Source organism: Xenopus laevis, chromosome 6S, assembly GCF_017654675.1.
Source record: "Xenopus laevis strain J_2021 chromosome 6S, Xenopus_laevis_v10.1, whole genome shotgun sequence".
Lineage (NCBI taxonomy): Eukaryota > Metazoa > Chordata > Amphibia > Anura > Pipidae > Xenopus > Xenopus laevis.
This window is the reverse complement of record NC_054382.1, coordinates 29,164,790-29,191,100: the sequence shown is the minus strand read 5'-3', so window position 1 is coordinate 29,191,100 and position 26,311 is coordinate 29,164,790. Positions and strand designations below refer to the sequence as shown.

General features: G+C 34.4%; 1 protein-coding gene across 1 annotated transcript in view; it reads left to right on the top strand.

Moving 5' to 3' along the window:
• dgkb.S (diacylglycerol kinase beta S homeolog) overlaps positions 1 to 26,311 on the top strand; it is a 267,377-nt gene that overhangs the window by 90,497 nt on the left and 150,569 nt on the right. The window contains exons 14-19 of the mRNA XM_041567492.1: positions 8,422 to 8,538; positions 14,434 to 14,507; positions 15,541 to 15,615; positions 16,269 to 16,354; positions 17,201 to 17,290; positions 17,907 to 18,067. Of these exons, the coding sequence (XP_041423426.1) occupies positions 8,422 to 8,538; positions 14,434 to 14,507; positions 15,541 to 15,615; positions 16,269 to 16,354; positions 17,201 to 17,290; positions 17,907 to 18,067 (603 nt within the window). The remainder of the gene's footprint in view (positions 1 to 8,421; positions 8,539 to 14,433; positions 14,508 to 15,540; positions 15,616 to 16,268; positions 16,355 to 17,200; positions 17,291 to 17,906; positions 18,068 to 26,311) is intronic.

The following is a 26,311-nucleotide window of genomic DNA, read 5'->3' as shown; positions in this document are numbered from 1 at the left end:
CATGAACATGATTGTACACCACTCATACAACACTCAACTGTACATTTTTTTACAGGGAAAAAGGAGTTTTTAAATGTTTATTTGTGTTTATTGATCATAAAGCATTCTTATCAGATATTATGGGGCAAATTTATCAAGGTTCGAATTTCAAGGTGATAGGAGTTTTAACTTGAAATTAAAATAAAAAAAAAATATCATATCAAAAAAATTTTTTTTAACTTCAAGTGAATAGGCTGCATTTGATCTTTCGAATCGAATTTGGATCCTATTTGATCAAATTCAATTCGAAGTACATAATTTAAAAAAAAGCGATTCTTCAAAGTCCACCAAATAACTCCAAATAGATTCTAGGAGGTCCCCCATAGACTAAAACAGCAATTAGGCAGGTTTTAGATGGCAGATAGTCAAAGTCAAATGTTTTAAATTTTTAAAGAGAAATTTCAATATTCTAATGTTCTAATTTTTTCAAATTCTAATCGAATTTGGACTATTTCCTAGTTGTAGTACATTAAGGGGCATATTTATCAAGGGTCAAATTTCGAATTGAAAAAACTTCAAAATTTGAATTCAAAAAGACAAAACAAAATTAAGTCGAAGGTTTTTTTTTTGGTCGAATAGGTCAGTTTTCGATCGAATTGGTCCATATTTGGCCAAATTCAAATCATACGATATAGGAATAGCGCATTCGATCGAATTCGATTAGAAGTTTTCCCCCCAAAAAACTTTGATTTTTCAAAGTCCACCAATTGACTCCAAATAGGTTCTAGGAGGTCTCCCACAGTCTACTGATTATGATAAACAGATTATGCTGATTGGAGCAACATTCCAGAGGATAAATAGCGAAGCAAGATCCTATGTACAAGTTATTCTGAATTGAGAAAGCCAGTTGGATGACTGGTGAAACGTCTTCAAGAAAAACACAGCAAGTCCAGTTGATCTGACTTATTTCCATAGATATACCATAACCTGGATGAATGAGAACTTTTACAAACATCATTGGTGTATGTTATAAATCAACTCGTTTAATTGAAGACAATGAAGCACAGCTACTTTTACAAATTTAAGCGACTTCACAATTGGGTCAAGTTATTATTATGGGTGACTTTAATTATACAGACATTGACTGGGGTAATGGGGTTGCTAAGTCAGAAAAAGCAGCATTTCTTGCTCATGCAAGAACCTACTGGGAATCAGTTTCTCTTGGACCTTGTAATAACTAATAATACCAAACTCATCTCTAGCATTTTTGTGGGTGAGCATTTAGGGAATAGTGATCATAACATGGTCTCCATGCAAACTTTGACAGAATAAGGGCATGTGCAACATATTAAGTGGCAAATGCTTTTCACAGGGTTAAAAACAGAACAAAAATGGATTTTTTTAAAATGCTGCATTATAAATATAGTCAGCATATTCTCCTTGTAAGCAAGGAACATCCTTCCAAAACAAAATCTTTGTGGTTCAAACAAAGTGTTGGTGTTGAGTAGGGATGTAGCGAACGTCGGAAAAAAAGTTCGCGAACATATTCGCGAACTTGCGCAAAAACGCGAGCGGTTCGCGAACGGTTCGCGAACCCCATAGACTTCAATGGGAAGGCGAACTTTAACATCTAGAAAAGACATTTCTGGCCAGAAAAATGATTTTAAAGTTGTTTAAAGGGTGCAACGACCTGGACAGTGGCATGCCAGAGGGGGATCAAGGGCAAAAATGTATCTGAAAAATCTGCCTGTGTGTGCTTGGAAGAGATAGTGTAGGGGGAGAGCTGTTAGTGATTTCAGGGACAGATGATAGTAAGTTTGCTGGCTAGTAATCTGCTTGATACTGCTCTGTATTGGAGGGACAGAAGTCTGCAGGGATTTGAGGGACATTTTAGCTTAGGTAGCTTTGCTGGCTAGTAATCTACTGTTCTCTTTAAACAACTGCCATACGTTGACCTTGTAGGCATTGTTTGCCCAGTTTTTTTGGACGCAGCCACTGAAGCACAGTTGCCAGAAAAAATATGCCATATAAATGCTGAAAATAGTCATTTTTCGCCATACGTTGACCTTGTAGACATTGTTTGCCCAGTTTTTTTGGACGCAGCCACTGAAGCACAGTTGCCAGAAAAATTATGCCATATAAATGCTGAAAATATAAATTTTTTTGGTTGCAGCCACTGAAGCACAGAGGCCAGAAAAATTATGCCATATAAATGCAGAAAATATGCATTTTTTGGTCGCAGCCACTGAAGCACAGTTGACAGAAAAATTATGCCATATAAATGCTGAAAATATAAACTTTTTTGGTTGCAGCCACTGAAGCACAGAGGCCAGAAAAATTATGCCATATAAATGCAGAAAACATGCATTTTTTTGGTCGCAGCCACTGAAGCACAGTTGACAGAAAAATTATGCCATATAAATGCTGAAAATATAAATTTTTTTGGTTGCAGCCACTGAAGCACAGAGGCCAGAAAAATTATGCCATATAAATGCAGAAAATATGCATTTTTTTGGTCGCAGCCACTGAAGCACAGTTGCCAGAAAAAATATGCCATATAAATGCTGAAAATAGTCATTTTTTGCCATATACGTTGAGTCAACGTATGGCAAAAAATGACTATTTTCAGCATTTATATGGCATATTTTTTCTGGCCTCTGTGCTTCAGTGGCTGCGGCCAAAAAAACTGGGCAAACAATGCCTACAAGGTCAACGTATACACTACTACAGCGGTGGATACGGATTACGTAAAATATATTATGGCTGCTTGAAAAAAGTGACTCCGGTGTTTTTTCTGGAGACGGTAATATTATGGATATTTAGACAGAATGTGAACAAGGTCACACAGCTCGATGGCGGGTTGAAGAAAACAGTGTGCAAATAATGCCTACAGGGCAAATAATGCCTAAAAGGTCAACTTATACACTACTACAGCGGTAGTAAAATAAAAAAAAGTAAAATAAAAAAAAAATGAATATTAAAAAAAAAAATTAAAGTTGGTGCTGCTGAACTACTAGGAGCAGCAGATTAGCACACCAGTCCCACTCCCCAACACTGCTAGACTAATAGCACTGGGCTCTTATAGTAGTAGTAGTAGTAGTAGTAGTAAAACAACAAAAAAATAAATAAAAGCAGTCCTTACAAGGACTACTGTTATTGCAGCAGTCAGCAGATGAGATCAGAAGCAGGACAGCTGCCCACTGCAGCTACATACAGAGCACTGCAGTAGAAGGTAGATTACTAGCCAGCAAAGCTACCTAAGCTTAAATGTCCCTCAAACCCCTGCAGACTTCTGTCCCTCCAATAACAGAGCAGTATCAAAACGATTACTAGCCAGCAAACTTTCAACTGTCCCTGAAATCACTAACAGGCAGCAGCTCTCTCCCTACACTATCTCTTCAGCACACACAGGCAGAGTGAAAAAACGCTGCAGGGCTTCGGTTTTTATAGGGAAGGGGAGTGGTCCAGGGGAGAGCTTCCTGATTGGCTGCCATGTACCTGCTGGTCTGGGGTGAGAGGGCAAAAAAAAGCGCCAACAATGGCGAACCCAAAATGGCGAACGTCGCGCGACGTTCGCGAACTTCCGGCGAGCGCGAACACCCGATGTTCGCGCGAACAAGTTCGCCGGCGAACAGTTCGCGACATCTCTAGTGTTGAGGTGGGTACGAAAAGACAATCTTTGAAGGGGTGTCAGGTTAGCTGGGACAGCGCAGAAGGATCCTGGTAGCAAAGTTTACGACTCATAAGAAGGGAGTTAGATTGGAGTCAGAAAAACTGGTTATTAGGAGATTGCAATAGTCTAAATGGGATAGGATAAGAGGCATGGTTTATTTTTTTTCGGCCATTTGTGCATGAAAGGGGTATATCTTCGCTATATTGTGGAATTGAAAAGGAAGGAGGTACCTTTAGAAGCACAAAGATGAATGGCATTAACAGGACTAGTAACATGTTGCAAAATATATATTTACTAGTTTAGATCCTAGTTTACTAAACAGGAAGGCTGACAAGTAACAAATCTTCTGCTGTGACTCCCTTGTTGCTCCTCTTGTTGAACTCCATGTTAAATTCCGTTTCAGATCACTTGTGAATGATTCACATTGCAATGATCCACCCTTGTGCTACTACCCTTGTGCTGCTTTCCCAAATTATGTCAAAATATAGGGAGAACAGGCTGGGCTACTCCTGGACAAAGGAATGAGGATTTACAGCTGATTGCAGTTAGTTAACTAACATTAAATTCCTTGTCAAAGGACCAGAGTAGTGCAAGATTGAAGATAGTCTGAAAGATATCATCACAGAGCTACAATGTATGTTTAAAAAGTTTACGAGTTGTATAGCATTACATTTTGTTTCTCTGTGCAAGAAATTGTTTTATTCACAATTTTGCTGAACATACATTTGGTTACTGTGCTTTTACATCATATTATTATGATATTAACGTTTTCATAGCAATAAAACTGAATCACATTAATTTTGAATTCAGAAAAAAAATATATTTCACTGCTTTGATATATTTGTGTTTTAAAATGTTCTTGACAGTCAAGAAAGTGTACATACAAGAGCTCGCTGCGGAGTGCTGATTGGAACAATCCAGGAGACGGTGTAATATCAAGCTTTATTTCAACGCTTACAATTACATGGAATGGAGGGGTATGTGAATCTCTCTAACGCGTTTCGTGTCTACATTGAAATAAGCCGGATTGAAATAAAGCCGGATTGATATTACACCCTCTCCAGGATTGTTCCGATCAGCACTCCGCAGCGAGTTCTTGTATGTATGTTGGAGCTTGTTGGAATTGGCGTTTTGCGAGAGCAGCGGTCGGCTGGGAGATGGGACGTGCTGGGTGAGCTCCGCCATTACCGCATTGCTAGCGATTAGTCAAGAAAGTGATAATAAATGTTATAAAATTGAAATGGCTGAGAAATTATTGAGTGACCCAATTTAAATTTTCATAAATATACCCCTTAATTAAAAAAATAACGAACCAAACTTTTACATATTTCTTTATCGTATTATTTAATTTTTTTAAGAAATTTTAGCAGCCAGATACATGATTTTCAGGTCTTAGACGCTGCGATCAAATTTCCTAATAGATGTCAGCTACAGTTTATTGCTATCTCTTTTATTCCAGTAACATTTTAATTAATTCATACTGATTGAATAAATGTACATTTAGACTAGTTTCTTAATGAGGGCACGTTTAGTGGAAAGGTTGTACATCATCCTGATATTCTGTGGGTAATTATATCCTAATTATATGGTGAGAAAAAGAGTCTATAACTCAGGGCAGCTATTGTTCATAGGACCCAATTAAGAATTACATGCACATAATAAAAGTTCATGATGAGGTTGACTGTCAGTCAATTTAAAAATCTTTGTAGCAATTGAATCACAGTACAAGATAAGTGTGCTACGATTTAACAAGGTTAAATACTGTCAAGAGATCCATGAAATAAATAATATTTTACTAAAAACAATATACCAGACAGATGCATAACTATCAATTACAGTTTTCCATGCAAGGATATGATAATTGGTTTGTTTTCATAGCACCAGCCAGTTATGTAAGTGAATGATATATAACTTTTTTTGACATATTCAAAAAAAACCTTGAACATTCATTAATTACAATAACAGATTGTTTAATACATGCATGGTATGTATTATATGGAATTAAGGAACTTTATGTTATTAAGATAAAGGTGTAAATATGGAGGACAATGCACTACGGCTACTAAAAACATAAAATTATCATAATTTGAAAAGTGTTTTAGTAAGAACTCTGTGAGAAATGGAAGGTATGGGGCAAAGGACCTCTATCAGTGATGAACTGTTAGGCTGATGTTCCTTGGAGATTTAGCTTTAAGTCCAGTTTGCTCTCCTAGATATACTTGAAAGCCCATCTTGAAGGTCAGTTAGGGTGAGTTTTGAGATTTATGTGTATTTGCTGTTCTGATATTCCATTATTGCTCTATTTGTAGCAATTTTGTCAGCTAGGGGGAACCCTGACCAAAATGGGTCATGAACTGAAAACATTTGGCAACCACTGCTTCAGATACATCCAGTACTGTGTCACTTACTAGGTAAATAATATATCATGTAAAGGGCAATGTCCTACAAATCCTTAAGCTGGTGTTCATGTCTTGATAAGAGTTATGTAATAACTAGCCCTACTCATGCAGGACTGGAGAAAATTTTAGGTACTCATTTTTTCCTGCTCCTGGTTTCTGAAATTATCATCTGAGCAGCGGTGAGCTGTTGCGAGTGTGAACTTGCAAAATATTGATTCCCATTTGTTCTGAGTGGTGCAATATGGCATTGGTGGTGTTGATGGGTAAATAGCCTGACATTTTGTACCAAATGAAATGAAGGAAGTTTTTTTTCTGGGAGACCTTAAAGGAATTTTTCAGTGTAAAAATAAAAACTGGATAAATAGATAGGCTGTCCAAAATAAAAACATGTTTCTAATATAGTTAGTTAGGCAAAAATATAATGTATAAAGGCTGGAGATGTGATAATAGCCATAACACTACTTCCTGCTTTTCAGCTCTCTTGGTTTCCACTGACTGGTTACCCTGGTTACCAGGCAGTAACCAATCAGAGACTTGAGGGAGGCACATGGGTGATATCAGGAAGTAGTGTTCTGGCTATTATGTCATACATCCAGTCACTCCAGCCTTTATACATTACATTTTTGCCTAACTATATTAGAGCTTAACTATATTAGAAACATTTTTTATTTTGCACAGCCTATTTACACAGGTTTTATTTTCACACTGAACTGTTCCTTTAATACAAATCATTGCAGTCTTTATGAACACAAATATATGGAATGGTTCTAGCATATCCTGTCCACATTAATTGTGGTAGCACACCGCAAATGATTGGTGCTCACTGGAGGGATATCACTCATCACTCATATGTGAAAATTTAAAGTTATATTAAAACATACCCTTAAATCCATATTCCTCCTATTCCCCTGTGGATAAAACAGTACTCCCCAGCACACGATTTAACCCTTAGGGGCCCCTAAAAATAATGTCCAAATGCTAACAAACCCTACAAGGCTCCCACGTCCCACAGTTAGCGTAGGGCAGACCCTAATTCCTAAATACAGCGTGTTTATTCTTGCAATAAGGATTTTACACCATCTCCTCCTTGCCAATGTGGTTCTTTCTGACAGATAAAACAAATGATAAAAACTTGGGGTCACTGTTTATGCAAAATGATCTGATAAATTATGTTTGAAATTTTTGAAATTCTTTATATGTTCTCCTAGTCTTATTTTCAATTTTCTAGTGGTTTTTCCCAAATATTGTTTATTTCAGGGAAATGTAAAACATTATTTGTATTACAAGATATTGAATGCTTTATCTATGATTTCCCTTAACTAATTGCCTTTGGTCAAAACACGTTGGGCTAATGACATTTATTTTGAAATAATTTTCTTTGTAACTTTTTTTGATGTAATAAATACTTTTTATTTTTACCCTGCAATCCATCACTTGGATTTTTGTACATGTTACCTTGGAGACTCTTATGGGGAGCCTCCTCTGGATTTGCACCTCAAGTTTATTCACTGGGTGTGTGCCTCCTAACTTTATATATCCCTTCCCCTTACTAACTGATACAATTTATTTAAACAATTTAACAAACTGACAGTATTTTGCTGTTAGGCATTGATTTAAACGTAGCTGCTATTTCTTCTTGAGCTAGGTCACTGTTGAGAAGTTGAAGGTCAATTTCTGAGAATTTTGGTAAAATGGCCTCATTGAAAAATCGTAAGGGTTCAATTTCATCCAGATGTTTTATATATTTTCCAGTGAAGCAAAATGCATCGCAAAATTCTAGTACAGATTCGAAAAAAAAGTTGCCATTGGCAAAACCACACATTTTGCTGCCAAATATTGACTGCTGTTTTTTTTATTTATACAGCAATCATTAAAAAGTATTTGTGTTAAATTATATTATGCTGTGCATTATAATGCTATATACCTTTTTATGTGGAAATATAATAAAAGTTGCAAAGAAAAAGACAATTTGCACTAATAAGAATAATAATTTGCATTTCGCAATGTAACATTCTTCCCAACTATTATTGCGTTGTGAATATAATTGTGCATTGAAAATGTTAATTACGCACTTTTAAAAAGTGCTTGAAGGTGTCCTAATCTTTTAGAGCAAACATAACTTTTGTTATCTTTCCTGTGCACAAACTATGACATTTACAAACCTTCTTTCACTGTTGGAAGAGGTCACTAAACAGTTTCCTGGTTCGCAAAAGCTATTAAAAATTTTGTTCATGCAAAGGCATAACTTTTTGCATTGTAAATATTTTTCCTTTACTTTTATTGCATTCCCCTATTAGGTCATACAATTGATACATAGAAACCATGTTCTATGCCATGTTTTTTTTTTACTTATTCTTTTTTGCTTTAAAGGAAAGACAGTCAACTCTAAAGAGAGAAAAGAACTGTTCTCAACAAGGAAACAAATGTGGAGAAAGAACAAAAATGCAAAGAGCAAATTCTGTAACAGTGGATGGGCAAGGTCTCCAGGTTTGGCAGCATCAATATTAAGCATGTTTTTATATATATATGAAATCTATTTCTCTAGTTTCCCCCAACAGTAAAATAAACAGAAACATAATTGAAAACGAAAAGCCTTAAACAACAGAAAACATTTTGGAAAGTCAGTCAGGGGCCAAAAGAAGCTTGGCCTAGTGGCACCACATGTTCATTTGGGGTGGATAAATGCTTACAAAATGTTGTCAGAATATTTAGGCCTGTATGAGTAAATTCTGAATGTCTGAGGTGTCATACTATGTTTGACTGTATCTTGGTATGGAGATATATGAAAATTGTATTAAACAGATGTAACCTATAGGGTTAATAACTCCTATGACTTTTGAAGATAACAATGTCCAAATCTTGGATAAAGAAGACCTCTGATTTGAATGAGGCGTGAAAGAGGCGATTCATGTTAAGGTGGAGAAACCATCCCTGAACAGAGGTTGGATGTATTACAAAAAGCCTGATGCATTTTGTGCCTCTCCTGGGCACTTGATCATATACTTAATAGACTTCCATAGTACCTTGACAACTTTTACTTGCCGAAGTTTTGCCTTAGAAATTTTTGTGGTTTTTACATTTAATAAATCTCAAATTTTAGAGCTTTTTAGAAATATAAGAACTGTGATTTGTGGGGAAAAATACATTTGATTATTAGTAAATGGGTCCCTAAATGCCACTCAACAGACACACATCTAGGTATAATAAATGCTGTCAGAATGATTAGGCCTGTATAAGTGAATTATCAATGTTTGAGGTAGCATACTATGGGCAGCGGCGATTCTGACTAAGGAGCCGCCTGAGGCGGCTCCTGCAATGCGCCCCCCCCTCACCAATTACGCGTCGGGAGGGGAGGCAGAAACACTATTGCGGAGAGCGCAATTGTACTCTCTCGCAATAGTACAGCCGAATTTCCGGTTCAAAAACCGGAAATTCGGCTCTTAAAGGTGCAGGAGCGGCTTTTTGCCGCCCCTGGAATCCTTTCAGGCGCTGCCGCCTGAGGCGAGCGGTTCAGCTCGCCTCATTGGCGGTGCGCCCCTGACTATGGGGCACATTTACTAAAGGGTGAATTGTGTTTTTTTCCAAAAATTTGCCAAGATTACAATTTGCAGCAAATTCGATAGTGAAAAAAATCAGCACTAGAGATCTTTTGCATCAGAGAATTTTCCCCACAACTATTGTATGGGTAAATATACTGGTGAATTTTTGGAGAGAATTTACGCCAGGAGAAAATGAACCAAATTTCTCTTGAAAAGATTAAGTTACTTTGATGAAGTAAGGTGAAGAGAAAATTCACTATTTAGTAAATGAGCCCCTATGTTTCACCATCTCGGGATGAAAATACTAATAATAAAGTCAACCTGTAAATATTAATGGTACAAGTAACTCAAGAAAATAACACACGAACATAACATATTCAAATTACATTTTTTTAAATTCATAAAAATGAATAATGGTAAAGCTGTCCTCTAGGACAACAAAATTCCTAATGTTTTACAAAATGAAATGTTAACTGATCTGACAAACTGTTAATATTTTGAGGAAAAATTAAACATTAAAGGACACATTAAAATTGTCAGAAATACATTGCATGAAAAAATATGGGTTAAAAGTGATAGAAGAGTTGTAATTATTGAGCAACTTACTATTAAATAACAGTACAACCTATTATTCAATTTTTAAATTTTTAAAATTAATATCAGGTAAAGAATAATAATGGCATAGCTATGCTCTATGAAAACATAATTCATATTTTTTGCAAAATGAAATATTAACAAATTGTGAATATTTCCAGGAAAAAATCATTAAAACACACATGAACAAATTAAAATAGGCAGAAATATAGTGCATGAAAAAATATGGGTTAAAAGTGATAGAAAAGTAATAGTTATTAAGTAGAAACATGATAAATAGGAACAGTTATTTTCTCTTAATAAGCACTGATGTAGGTGAATGGGAAAACTGAAGGATGACATATCGGATACTATAAAGAATCATAAAGACATTATCATAAAACCCATTACTCTGTCTGCAGCGTAAGGCTCTAATTATAAGGCAATAAAATGTGATGGTTTGGCAATGCTTCCATGGTCATTATTTGGCAATGACATGCTAACTACAGTCAGTGCAATGATTTATAGAAATTAGTGCCATCTCTATTCTTTAAGATTTTATAGAAGCATAAAAAAATCTGTTTTACAGTTATACATTGTCTGCTAATAACACCAATGTCGATTGTTGCAATATTTCTCAGCCTTAGAATAGTATCACATTACTGAAATGTCTATGTTAGTACAAGCAGTTTCACATAAAAACAACAGTTAGCATAGACTTAATGGGAATAAAAAGAAGAAGAATGTAATTGGAGAAGGGGCAAAAGAACTATGGCCCTTAAAGGAGAACTAAAGCCTAACTAAAGAAGTAGAATAGAAATGTTGTACATTCTGTTTTGAGTTTCTGTACCAGCCCAAGGCAACCACAGCCCTTTAGCAGTAAAGATCTGTGTCTCCAAAGATGCCCCAGTAGCTCCCTCTCTTCTTTTCTGCTGATTCACTGCACATGCTCTGTGCTGCTGTCACTTACTGAGCTTAGGGACCATCTCAAAATATACAGTACATATTGAATATAAGGGGCATACTTATCAAGGGTCGATTTTGAATTGAAAAAAATTCAAAATTCGAATTCAGAAAGACCAACCGAAATTGAGTTGAAGGTTTTTTTGGTTCGAATAGGTCCATTTTTGATCGAATAGGTCTGTATTCAGCCGAATTTGAATTGTTCGAATCGAAGGAATAGCCCATTCGATCTATTTGTTTTCAAATTTGAATAGAATTTGGACTATTTCCTAGTCGAAGTACACAAAAATAGCCCAAAATTAAAAATTTTTTTCATTCAAAAATCCACCTCAACCTTTTATAAATCTGCCCCTAAATGTCACAATATAAGACCAATTAGTAATTAATACAGATACTTACTACAGATCAGCTCAGAAACCAGTGCAATTAGCACCAGAATTTAATAATCAGCCCTGTAGCATCATCTTATATTACAGGCCAACCTCATTTTCTGCTTCATAATTTGCGACGACCCCTAAGCTTAGCTTATCAACAGCTGCTCAGAGCCCACTGAGCATGTGAGTGTTGCAGACACTTTCCAAGATGATGACCCCCTGTGACAAGTTTGAAGTCCTGGATCATACACTGGTGCAATAAGATCAGTATGTAAAATATGGCATTTTTCACTATATTCATTTTTAGGGTTTAGTTATTGTTTAAATCACTATACGCCATGCATTTACCCTTGCACAGTGGGGCAAATTAGACCCATACTAAGCTTCTGCTTTGCATAAGTGTACCATTCATGGCCCGATCCAGCACATTGTCCTCCATACTAGTGACATGATAAGCTGAATATTTTTTTCAGATGCAAGCATACTTCCTAAAAACCTTGTATAGAAAACTCAGTTACGCTATCTGGAAGAAAACCCAATCACAATAAGAATCACATGGTTCCATTCACTTTTATAAATTCAACTGTTGAAAGAATAAATCAGAAACCTCAATAAGTTTTTACATTCTGGGATCTGGGACAGAAGCTAGTCAAATTAGATAGATGCTATATATTATTGATTAAGGCAATGGCACACAGTATGTTTTGTCACCCTCTAATGCACTTGAAATTCACTTGAAAATATGTTTGCATTAGTGCAAATCGCCTGTGTCAAATTGAATCACCTAAATAAAGTCTAAATTATTTCTTTAGTAGACTTAAGGTATGAAAATCCAAATGAAAAGACTCTTTATCCAAAAAACCCCAAGCATTCTTGATTACAGGTCCCATACCTATATTAGAAATTGATAGTTTCTGTTTTGTCTTAACTTTCAAGTACACAATTGAAATGGTTGCTTAGGGGCCCATTTACTTAGCTCGAGTGAAGGAAGGAATAAAAAAAACGTTGAATTTCGAATGATTTTTTTGGCTACTTCGACCATCGAATTGGCTACTTCGACCTTCGACTACGACTTTGAAACGAACAATTCGAACTAAAAATCGTTCGACTATTCGACCATTCTGTCTCTTTAAAAAAACTTCGACCCCCTATTTCGCCACCTAAAACCTACCGAGGTGCCATGTTAGCCTATGGGGAAAGTCTTTATAGGCTTTCTATCAATTTTTAGGTCGAAGAAAAATCATTCGATCGATGGATTTAAACCCTTCGAATCGAACAATTCGAAGGATTTAATCGTTTGATCATACGATTTTTCGTTTGATCATTCGATCAAACTATTTGCGGTAAATCCTTCGACTTCTATATTCGAAGTCGAAGGATTTACATTCGGCAGTCGAATATCAAGGGTTAATTAACCCTCGATATTCGACCCTATGTAAATCTGCCCCTTAATGTCAAATTTTTTATTCACAAATTTATATTTTGAAGTTCTATACATAATAATATGACTAAAGATAAAAAATGTAATTTACATAAAAACGCTTTGCTTTTAAGTGATTTGTACCTTTTGTGCCTGACTTTTTTTTGATTCTAACAAAGTTATTTTGCACATTTGGAAAATAATCAACTTTGAAATGTTGAAATGTTGTTAACATTAAATACTGTGTAATGTATAGTGACAAAGCTGGCATTATAATTTAGTGGCAGGTATCCGTGACACTCGGAAAAAATTATTTATACAAACTGAATTTGCTTTGCTTGCTGACAAAATACAGTACATACTGCCATTTCAACGTTTAGAGAAATTATATAGGAAGGACATATGTGAATCCTTTTTGCATCATGTTCAACCTTTCTGATTTGCTTTTAAAGTATGTGATAATGACTAGAATGTATAATTAAAACAAAAGTATGACATGCATTTTTGTTGCTCATAAGGTAGTTAAAATCTACATTCTATATGTAAATAGTAAAATAAATACCTTGAATTTTTAAAGAATGGTATTTCGCCTTTGGTCATCTGAATAACTTCTGTTACTATTTATTACATTTCTGCACATTCAACTTATTTCATTTTAGCTGTGCAGAATAATGATCATGAGTATTACTATAATTAGAGTAAGTAATAGATCATGTATAAGCTTAGGATGAGACTCATTAATTACCCTTGTCCATAGGGACTTCAGTTACAAGTAGATAAGTACTTCGTCTTTGTCAAGGTTTGCTTAGTTTAGACTTGGCCCAGGCAGAAAGTGTAAAGTTTATTGAAACTGAAATAAATAATTAAAATGGATTGAATACGAAAAAACCTGGGACTCATCGATACTTCTGCAGTACACCTCAACTAAACAAGAATTAATGTGGAAATAACATCAATTGCTTGTAATTGAATTGATATAAGTTTATGAAATGAAAATAAATGACAAATTGTTAGCTGCCCTTATGACAATATTTGTAATTATTTTTTTATATAATATTTATTATTCTGTGCAGCTCAAATCTAAAAGTGCCCTTGTTTGTATAAAACAACAGATTTTGTTAAGGCAATGAAAGTATAATATATGCTCATTTCACAAATCAGTTCATTATCTCTTTTATAAGCTTTAGTATGTTTTCACTTTGGGGCAGATTTACTAAAAATTAGGAATTCTAAAGTATTCTCAGCAGTTCCAATTTTTTCCAGTTATTAACACTTTCCTTTCATAATGAATTGAGGAATTTATCAAAGAATAGCAATGTGTCACTAGTGATGAACAAAAATTTTTTTGTGAAAGTCATGCCCGCTCTTAGTAAAAACATTTTTGGATGAGCCATGCATTTTCTCATTCACTAATATGGGGTCATAGAAAACTGTTAAAAAAATGCAAACAAAATGAGGACTGGGTGGAGTGTCACAGATTTCAATAAACGTTTTGGATGATTTTTCTTTGCAGATTACTCCCATTTCAGGAACACATCCACTTTTAGTTTTTGTAAATCCAAAGAGTGGGGGGAAGCAAGGTGAAAGGTATGTTCTGGTGTATTATGCATCTGTTGATATATAATTTATACTGTTTATTTCATTGGCTACTTTTCTATTAGTGTAAATTCTATATATAATTGTCTTATTTGTTTTGAAAAGACTTAAATATTATATCTCATTTTTTTTTCAAAGTAAAATAATTATCTCTTTTCTGAACATCAAAAAGTCTAGCAGTGGCTCTGCCAAATGTGTAGGTAGAAAATATAAGGGTTCCACCAAAATAGAAACTAATAGAACAATAGATCAATTCAGGTTAAATATATATATATATATATATATATATATATATATATATATCCTTATGGTATAATATGGGTACTGATTTAGATAAGATACTTACTCAGATAAGTCAGGAACAGGAGGGGGGAGGCATGAAAAAAAAAATTCATTAAAACCTAAAAACTGTAAGGTTCATTTGTCAAACAACTACATTAATATGGCCCATCTTATTTCGATTTAATCTCTGTGCTATTAAACTGCGGTTGCTGATATACTTGTGTCAGAAGCCTACATATAGTGCCTGTATATTATTTGGTGACGTTTTCAAACCAATGTGCATTTCAATTAAATGTTTATTACAGAGGAAGCTCAAACCAAGGCCTTCTATATCAGAATTTAGTGTTTTACATTTTGTACCCAGAAACATTTTCCTTACAGCACAGCTAGGTTTCAATATTTGTTCTTGATCTATTGCCTAGGGTATACGTTGTTGCATTTCCACAATTATTATCAATATACCTAATTTTACAACACAGTATTTAATATATGAACAGCAAATAGGATCCACATAGATTGTTGTGATTTTATTCTATTTTATGGTTATGAAAAACATTTTTCACCCTCACAATTTCTATCACATTAATGAATTATTTATGAAAACCATTCTATGTTAGCGGAGATTAACAAATATATATGAAGTGTGGAATGTGTCTTTATTGTGTTATGAAAGCCAATAACTTTATTATGTTATCATACCAACTTTTAGTAAGTTTTGTTCCAATATGTATTTTATCTGCAGGATACATAGGAAATTTCAATACCTTTTAAATCCAAGGCAGGTTTATAGTCTTGCTGGAATTGGACCAATGCCAGGGTAAGATATGTTGCACAGCTAATCAAGATATATTCTTATTCGCCTTTCTTTAATTCTAGTCATGATAATTGTATTGTTGCCAAAAAAAACATATACCACTGCTTATATTGTCATAGTCATTTGGAACTATATAGTCATATAGAACTTTACAAACAATAGTTCTAAAATAACAATGTTTAAACAATGTCCATTATTGGAGTAGGGTTCGGCCATTTAGTCTTGACGACCCAAAAGGCATTTTTAGATAATTCTATACTTCCAATGAAGTCTGAAAGCAATTGTAACATTTTTTGTGCAGGTTATGGGTTGAACTTGAACTTGAACTTGAAATCTAGTTGACTGAAAGTGATGTATCCTGTGACACTTCTCCATTAATTCTTCCATTATGTCCCTTATGCTTCATTTTGCCTAAGCATTTGCATGCTCAAAAAGTATTATACTCAAATGAAAACATTTTAGCCTTCAGTGAATGAATCCCTTTAATATTCAATAAATAAATGTATTTTTAAAGAGATATCTATAAAGTTCCCAAATTTTTATTTTTTACTGTGGGAAAACTGTATTGTAACTTGATCTGCAAATGACAGTTCTTATTTTCTGAAACAGTTATTTAAGTATGTTTAATATAATATATGCTTTGATTTTTCTTCTAGATTAAACTTCTTTCATGATGTTCCTGATTTTAAAGTTCTTGCATGTGGAGGTGATGGAACAGTTGGATGGATTCTAGATTGCATTGGTATGTGGATATGTGCTTAAAGAAACCTTTCCTTACCTGATGGTTTAATCTGCTTTCCTAAAATAGTCTATCTTTTCACCTTCACTGCTGTCCGCTTGTCATGGTAAGACAGATACAAAAGTTAGACATTTTTTGTATTGTTCAAGCCTTTTTCTGCTTATTGTGGCACCCCTCCACCAAATAGAAGCATCTAGTGTCACCTGCAAATATAAAAATAAAAAAAATACAAAAATGAACAAGGCCCAGCATTGATTTGTGATAATTTGGTCACAATTCTAGATCATCTAGAATCCGTTTTAACTGACCAACTCTTCTGTTTGTCACTTACTTGATTTTCTAGCTATTAATATATGTTAAAATAACTACATTTAAAAGAATAATTCTGTACAGATTTTAATAGACATTGTAGCTGGCATAGAATTTTTTTTCTGATATGCTGTGTTATAGTAAATAATAATAGTAAATATGTTGTTAGGTACCTTATTTATTGCTGCGAGACAAGGAAAGTGGTTCAAAGGCATGTAACATACTAGCACCAGTATGCTCCATCCTTAACATTTACACTAACACAAAGAAGAAAAAAGTATAAACATAAACAATATGATATAAACATTTTGTATACTAGAATTAATATAATTAATTTAAAATTCCCCAATGTTCCCAAATAATGCTGTCTTGAAAATCAACATAAGCAATACCTAGTATTGAAATAAATTAAATATAACCAAGCCTTTCTTTGAGAGCCAAATGTAAAACTTGTTGGTGCAAAAAAAGTATTTTTCTATATTTTTATACCTGATAAAATAAGGTTGTAAATTGTGTATTCTTTTTTCTTTCTTACAACAGACAAAGCCAACTTAACAAAGCAACCTCCTGTGGCAATATTGCCTCTTGGTACTGGCAATGACTTAGCAAGGTGTTTAAGATGGGGAGGAGGTAAAATAATTTTTTTATGTTTCCAAAACTCATTTTTTTGTTATTCATCAAGTGCAAAAAGCAAAGAAACTTGAATATAAAACTTTGGCATCTAAAACCCTGCAAGGTCTTGTAGATGTGAGTGGGGGTCATTTATAAAAGCTGGGCAATTTTGCCCGTGGGCAGTAACCCATGGCAACCAATTGCTGCATTCATTGTTCTACTTGAAGCTGGCTTTAAAAAGCTAATCAATGATTGGTTGCTATAGGTAACTGCTCATGGGCTGTCCAAGTCAAAAGTACAGTGTATTTCTCAATTTAAGTTTTAAAAAATTTGAAGCTTGTAAACTAACAAAAATTCAAGATACACTATATGTGTTTTTTTCGCACATTTGTATTGATTCAAGTTTTTCATATTCAGTTTTTTTTATAAATAAGCAAATATTAATTTTTTTACATCGTGAGTTTATTTGGAGTAGAAAAAAAAATCTGTAAAATTACAAGTTTGACATTTGAATAGGCGTCATTGTTGAATTTCTGTAAACTTAGAAATCAAAAAATGCATTTAATGTTTTTTGAAGCACTGTCTTATATGGAGAGGATATGCAGTGGATTGTAATATGTATATTTCTATTTAGGCTATGAAGGAGAGAACCTCATGAAGTTTCTGAAAGATATCGAGAATGCTACAGTAGTTCTTCTCGACAGATGGAAGATTGATGTTATTCCAAATGATAAGGATGAAAAAGGAGACCCAGTGCCTTACAGCATCGTAAACAATTACTTTTCAATTGGAGTGGTGAGAATTATATGTATACCTCACAATATATTTGTTTGATTTGAGGTTGTTTTAGCTTTTACATTATATTAGGGATTCCTAACAAATAGCATTAAACTGTATTGTATGTAAGTGCAGTACTAAAAATGAATCAGCAGTAAATAAAAAGTTACCTGGGTAAAATACAGTAAGGTGGTTATTTACTAAGCTCCGAATACCCGAATTTCCTCGAAATCCAAAAAATTTGTGATTTTTTGTGTTATAATAGGCTTTTAAAAAAATCACAAATTTTTCGGAATTTATTAAACCCTAGGGTTATAAAGCCAGAATATTAAAAAAATTGTCATCTCAAACCTGTCGAGGTTGCATAAAAGTCAATGGGAATAGTCCCATCGATTTTTGATTGTGTCTGGGGTTTGGGGAAATTTCACAATGTTTTCTGAGTTTTCGGGGAAAATTCACGGAAAAATCGTGAAAATCTGAGCTTTTCCCGCAAAGGTAATTTTTTGGGAAAATGTAATAATAAATAAGCGTTAAAAGCCCGAGGGGGTTAGATCAGGGTTTGTAGCAGCCGATATTGAGATAAATTTGGACCTTGATAAATAACCCACTGAAAAGTAGAAATCCAAAAAAAAAATCCCGCTATGATTTAAATCAAATAAAAATGAATTTCTATTGACAGGGTCGGACTGGCAGGACACCGGGAAAAAACATGGTGGGCCCGTCGTTCCCCCCAGCCCAGACCTGCTGCCTGCGCGAAGCCACTGGCGTGGCTTCCAACCTCCCTCCTTTGCCCTCCGTGCATTTACAAGAAATTGAAGGTAGGCACGGAGTGCCGGAAGGGGGTTGCAGCCAGGACAGTAGGCTGGGGGGGGGCTTTGTGGCAGGGGTGGAGTCACCAAGGCAGCAGCCCCGGTGTCCAACGCTGTCTATTGATTTGACACGTTTCTTAACTTATGAATCCTAATGGCCCCTTTGAATACAGGAAAAGTTCCTTCTACAATGGACAGCAGTGTTTAAAAAAAGTGCCCAATTCATTTTAAACAGATTTCTGGGCCATAAGGCTGCCTCCGACTTTACATCTCCTTAATAGTGATGGGCAAATTTGCGTTGTTTCGCTTTGCCGAAAAATTCGCGCGAATTTCGCGAAACGGCGTCTGTTTTTGACGCCGGCGCCCGTTTTTTTTAAAAAATTTTTGACGCAGGCAAATTTTTTCGGACAAATTTTCACGGGCGTTTCGCAAATGTATTCGCTGGCGGCGAATCGCGCAAATTCGCCGCGAATTCACGCCTGGCGAATAAATTCGCCTATCACTACTCCTTAAAGGTTAAAAAAATTGTAATAAAGTAACTGCAAAACATGAAACATACTGCAATAACACTGTTATTGTAATAAACTACAATGTAAACATGCAGACAAGATTTACATTTTACCAGTCATGATACACTAGCGTGTAATTTACTAGGCCAGGGTGCAAACCACCATGTTATTTGCACACTTGCTCGTTGCACAACACTCATTTGTAATAAAATATGCAGTTGTGCTTCACACAGCAGTAGTACAACAACAACAGAACAAAATTTCACATTTTAAGTTAAACTCTAAAATAGACAGTTTATGAATTTTAATTGAGGATTGTTTATCTTTAACCAACCTGCAGGGCAATTGATAACTTGGATGTAATTGCTGTGTGTGCTATTACTCCAAATTTATTATGGTGGTTTTTATTATTGTTTAATACCAAAAAGTTTTATGTACAAAAGTTAAAATGGACAGTAATGTCTTTGGGTTTCTCAAGATCGGGCGTTTTTATTTAGTAAACTTCATTCTTCTTCTAAACCTTTTTTATTTTTCAAATATAATTTATTATATTCTAGTCACCTGATGCTTTGCTGTTCTCAATTTGTTACCCCGGCACATCACAAATGTATCACATTCAGCTTCCTTTTTATGGTTTGAAATAGATTTTTTTTAAATAATGAAATAAAATTGCTCCTGATAATCCCATTCCAAATGCTCATTTTATATTTAGATATGGAGCATCTTGGTTACAATCTGTGAACTAAAACTGAAGGTTAGTAGTAATAGCTCTTACCTGTCTGGAAATTTGATGAAAGTTATCTTAAGAGCTTCTATATAGTTCCTATGTTGCAAATACACCAGTAATAATAATGCCTTCTTTAGCACATATTAAAGTATCATATGCAAAACCAGACCTTAAGGTCTCATTTGCACTATAGAATCATTTTAAAAGGTTACATGAAAATTGTGACCCAATTCCTTAGCTCAGATCAATGTGATATTTTATCTTAATAGACATAGGATAAATGCCAATTATATATAAAAAATATATTTAGATTCACACTTTCTACTTTGTCTTGCTTTGTGGATTACAACCTGTAGTTTAAAGCGTACTTAACATTTAACTAAAAACTGTGGTAAGGAAATCCATAAATGACTTCTCTTTGTTCATATCTTATTAGAAAAAAAATATGGGTAGTGACACATTTCTTTTGCTAACTGCCAGCTGTAAAGTAGGCCACAGTGAATAGAGTTATTTCTACATAGACATGCATCTATCTTTCAAAAACTCAGTAATCAGTGGCAAATAATACTTTGCTTCGGGAATATTAAATATTTAATGGTTTTATTTTGTCAAACCTAAAATTGATGTATTATTTACTCTACAGGACTGTGCAGAATTCTAGCATAATGCATATTGTGTAAAGCAAGTTTATATATATATATATATATATATATATATATATATATATATATATATGTAGCAAACTATTATCTTAAACGTAATATAGATCAAGTTAACTGAGCGGGGCATTAGGCTTGATAAAATATGGCATCCTAGGTTGCAATTACTGTACATATATATGTTTGTACATTTGTGTTACTCATTGTAGCAATATAAATATAATGTTTCATAAATATCCTATAAATTATATCCTTATAAAGGGTGCTTAGTGATATTATTAGTTAAACTCTGTGCTCAGTACATTAATTATGGAAACCGGTGTATTATAAACATTATTGTACCCCCCCCCCCCGTTATAAAATATGAGAAGTCATAGAATATCGAATATCAAAGTCGAAGTATTTTTCACCGAATTTGGCCATCGAACGATCAAAATAAAATCATTCGATCGTACGATTTTAGCGTACCATCGACCGATTTTACTTCGATGTGTGAGGGTTTAATTTGGCGAAGTATTGAAGTCTACATTTTTTTAAAGATACAGTATTTCGATTATCGAATGGTCGAATATTCAAACGGTTTTTACTTTGAATCGAAGTCGAAGTAAATTCAAAGTCGTAGTATCCTATTCGATGGTCGATGTATCCAAAAAATTACTTTGAATTTCGAATTTTTTTACTTGAAAATTCACTTCGACCCTTGATAAATCTGCCCCATATAGCGACTTCTAATATTCTTATATTTTATACTGTATGTAATACTTCAGTGAGTAGCTAGGAAACATCAGCAAAAATTGAAAGACCACAAGTCCTTAGATTTTAATGAGATTGCTACATGTTCCAAAATCCAAATACTGGACTGGTGGGACACAGGCATACACCTGGCAGATTTATCAAGGGTCAAAGTTCGAAGTGCAAAAAACTTTGAAATTAAACCATCGAATAGGCTAGTTCGACATTCGAAGTTGAATTCGTAGGATTCTTAAGATCATACGATTGTACTACGATCGTACTTCGAATTGAACGTTTCGAACGATTTCACTTCACCTTCTAAAAACTTAGCCAAATGTTGGCTATATGTTCTAGGAGATCCCCATAGGCTAACATAGCAATTCGGCAGGTTTAAGGTGACAAAGTGTCGAAGTCTACGTTTTTTAAAGAGACAGTACTTCAATTATCAAATGGTCGAGGCCTTTTCACTTCAAATCTAAGTCGAATGTGACTTATTTTGGGTCGAAGTACCCAAAAATTACTTTGAAATTTGAAGTTTTTCAATTCGAATATTCACTTTGAATTCACTTCGACCCTTAGTAAATGTGCCCCCTGAAGTCATTATTAATTATGTGCAGTCCAAAAATAAGGGCACTTCATTGTTATGGGGGAATCTTATATTGGTCGCTAATGCAAAAATTGTTTGCAATTCATTCACAATGCAAATAAATGTTCGCAAAGTGATTAATTTTGCTTTGCAAATATTTTTTCCCTCACATGACAGTAAGATAGCGATTGTGAATTTTATAGCTTGCGATTGTGTGCAGTGTATGTAATAAAACTCCTTAATGAAAAAGTTGTTACATTTGCTCCAAATGTTTACACCACCTTTAAGCAGGATTTAAAGGTTTGCAAGGTGCAATTAAGATTTGCAATGCAATGGAGAATATTACATTGCAGTCTGCAAATTTTTATTGTCAAATTTGTTCTCTTTGTAAATTTTATTATATTTCCCCCTTAATGTCATGTTGAGGCAAGTATTAAATGTGGTAAAACTGAAGTGCTACTGTAACAGCAAAAATTGGTGGTATATAGTTATGAGCGAATTTATTCGCCAGGTGCAAATTTGCGGCAAATTTGCCAGTTGCCAGCAACGGTTCCAACGACAAGAAACGGATGCCCATTGACTTTAATGGGCGCCAGCGTCAAAGTTGACTTTGACGCTGGTGCCCATTTTGACGCCGGTGAATTGTCGCAGTCATCAAAATTGCCATTTTACAAATTTTTCACCAGTTTCGCAAATTTCGTGGGAAATTCCCGAAACTCGTGGCGAAGCAAAACGGGACAAACTCGCCCAACACTAGTGCTAAATGTTTCTATACAGAAAACAGGTAGTTTCAAATTTCTTATGCATTGGACTTACTGTACCTGTCCACGTTTACCTCCATTTTAGCTATTTAATAAAATATCAGGGAAGCTCTAGGATGAAGTTAAATGATCGGCATAAAATGCTGGCGATTGGCAAAATATAATTAAAAAGAAAATCACACATGTAGTGATGGCATCTACAAGCCAGATTGCCTCACTTTGGAAGCATGACAACACCTTCAAAACTAATGCTGAACATTTATTTATCCTGTGCAAAGTAGCACCATGGGTCATGTCCTACTGAGTGGAAAATCGCTGATCCCCTAGTAAACATGGAGTTTAATATTTCGGAGAAATACTAAAATCAAAGGAAATTGTCCGATGATAGTTCTGAATATAAGCAAATATTGATGGGCGAATTTGCGCCGTTTCGCTTCGCCGGAAAATTTGCGAATTATGCGAAATGGCAAAAAAATTTCGAAACGGCGCCGGCGTCTCGTTTTTGATGCCGGCGCCCGTTTTTGACGCTGGCACCTGTTTTTGACGTTTTTGCCGCGAATTTTCGCTGGCGTTTTGCGAATTTATTCGTTGGCGTTTTGCGAATTTATTCACTGGCGGCGAATCATGCAAATTCGCCGCGAATTCGCGCCTGGCGAGTAAATTCATCCATCACTTTAAGCAAAGCCTTATGCACCATAGCCCTTAACTATGAGGAAACATGGGCTAATGAGTACCTTTGTTTCTTATAGAGAATTACAACCAGAAACTGCACTGAGCAGAGGCCCTGATGAAACAATCCCATAAATTACCCAAATATATGGTTATATTCTACAGTTCAGTCCACAGGATTAGTCATCTTAAATATATTAACTTAACTCTTTCTATGATAACATGAAAGACTATACAAGAAAACCTCTGCCAACCTAGATCTTCAGATCTTTAAAAAGGAATAAGTATAGCATGTTGTATTGAATTAATGCAGTAAAAAAGGAATCCTTATTCATCGTTTTCTTCATAATTACTAGCTAACTTGTTCTTTCATATCTGCTAAAATCAATCATGGCTCGTCAATTCAACCCTAAAACAATTGCACAACATATTATTGTGTTCCTAAAGCTCTTATTAACACTTAGGATGTCTATGTGCAATGCAAATGTGCCCTTTCCAGTCTTGCTGAAATATAATGGTTTGTTGGTTCAGCTCAGCTTTTGTCTTTGAACTTCAGAATCAAAAACACTACAGCTCATTACTTATACATGGAAACCTGAAAGTTCAATAACAGGAAAGATTACAAAGTGTAACTGGTAAAAAAAAAATAATATATATATATCATGCCTTATTCCTGTGATCATGCCTCGCCTATTGCACCTTGTCTTGCCATGATAAATTAAATTAGCCCTAATTTGTTCATGTTATAATCTGGTTGTTTACACTACAGCAAATTCCCTTCCTCTTATTTTATTCCAGAGAAATATAAATATCATAAATATCATAAAAGCAGTGTAAATAGAAAAGTTTTTACACAATATTACATTTTTTAACAGAAACAGGTGTCTGAAATGCGTTTCTGAGACAGGAAAAAAAAAACAGGTTTATTCGCCTATTGTTTGATAAGAATTTTATTCATCTGTTCCATGTCATTGGTTCTCTATTGCTGAAAATAAGCAAACAAGCTTGTGTCGGAAATAGTATGGTATGACAACAAGTACAGTTCTTAAAATACTGGAAACTTTCTTAGTAGTATAGAAGGTTATACAGTTTTATACAACACTGAATGGGACACAGTTAAACTGCTTGTTTTGATTTGTCACTCTGTAATGAGTTCATTTCTATGATGAAAATAATACATGCAAGAGAACAATATTGAATGAGCAGTAAGATTATATTTGTTAATGCAGGTCTTCCTTTCCATTGATTAAATGCTATAGTGGGAAGCTTAAGCACTCAGTGGGGCAAAAAGACCAGAGCCAAGCCAGAATGTTCACTTAAATTAAAGAGGTTGTATGCCTTTAAATTAACTTTTAGTATGATGTGCTATAGATATTACTATTGTAAGAAAATATGCCATTAGTTCTTATTTTTTGGATTTTTTGAATATAGAAATTTTGTTCTGCAACTCTTTCATGTTTATAAATTCAGCTACTGACTTGGAAGCAAGACTACAAGATCAATAGCAGAAGATAGCAGAAGGTCTGAAAAGAAAGCAATACAACTAAAAATAACTATAAGATTGAACCAATCTGTGTTTGGTTGTGACAGTCACTTGCAGTCCAATATCAAGCTTTCAGAGCACAATAAAGAATAAAGAATTTAGAAAGGATTATATTTTCTGATTGGATAATGCTTTCCAGATTGAATTTTTGTAAAATAGCCACCCTTTTCCCCCATATTCTCTAAACTTTACAAATTCAACTCAGAACACAACTTAGGTAATTCCATAAAGAGAACAGAAGGATAATATTCAATTTATGACTCTATGACAAATGTTTGAGTCCCCTAAACGTTATATCTTCTGCACTTTCAATGGCTACTTCAAGCAATAGAAAAAATGCAAGTGCACCAACAATTTGATTGGGAATTAGATTTCTTCCATTTAATTATTTTATTGTTATTAAGTTATACAGTGCAACCAATCCTGTGGGAGAATTCTTCTGTGTTAGACCTGACCACTCACAAAAATATATATATTTTGTGAAAGCAAATTTAAAAAGAAACCTTTATCTTTTGCCGAGACATGTTTTCTGATAAAGTAGCAGTGACAAAAGATGTGACATTAGCCTAAAACCAAACTGTCATCTATTTTCCATCAGAAAAGACACTTTCCACGTAAAAAACGACACCAAAATTCCCTCGAATTCACTTCGACCCTTGATAAATCTGCTCCCTGCTGGTTGGTTGTTATTGATCCTGGGCAAACTATGTGGCTTTTATTACATATGGGAGTTTATTGTATATATACCATATTGCAGAAGATCAAACAGATCAAGTCTATTTTCTTAACCATTTTCCTTAACATATTTGCAAATAGTGTAATATACTTTATATTCAGCTGGGCAATGTGTTTATGAAGATGATTTTTTTTTCTAACGCAAACTTATGCATGTAGGTCTCTTTAAGAAAAGGACAGACTAATTATATGTATTAAACCAAAAATAATAAATAATTTAAAAACTGGGATTAAGTTGTAATTTAGAAATGTCTGTTATTTTAATGATGTTTTTAACGTGACGTCTTCCGTAAAATATTATGGCAAAATAAACTATAAACAGATATAATTAACTTCTGTCATAAATAATATACTTAATACAAATCGATATTGCAAAGCTAAACTTTGTACAATGAATTGACAGCAAAGTACTGTTAATAATGGAATGAAACTAATTGTCATGGCTTGAATCACAGAAACAGAAGGAAAAGTAATATCTTCTTACATAATTATTATTATATCTTATGTAAATGGGAATATGTAAGTTTCACAT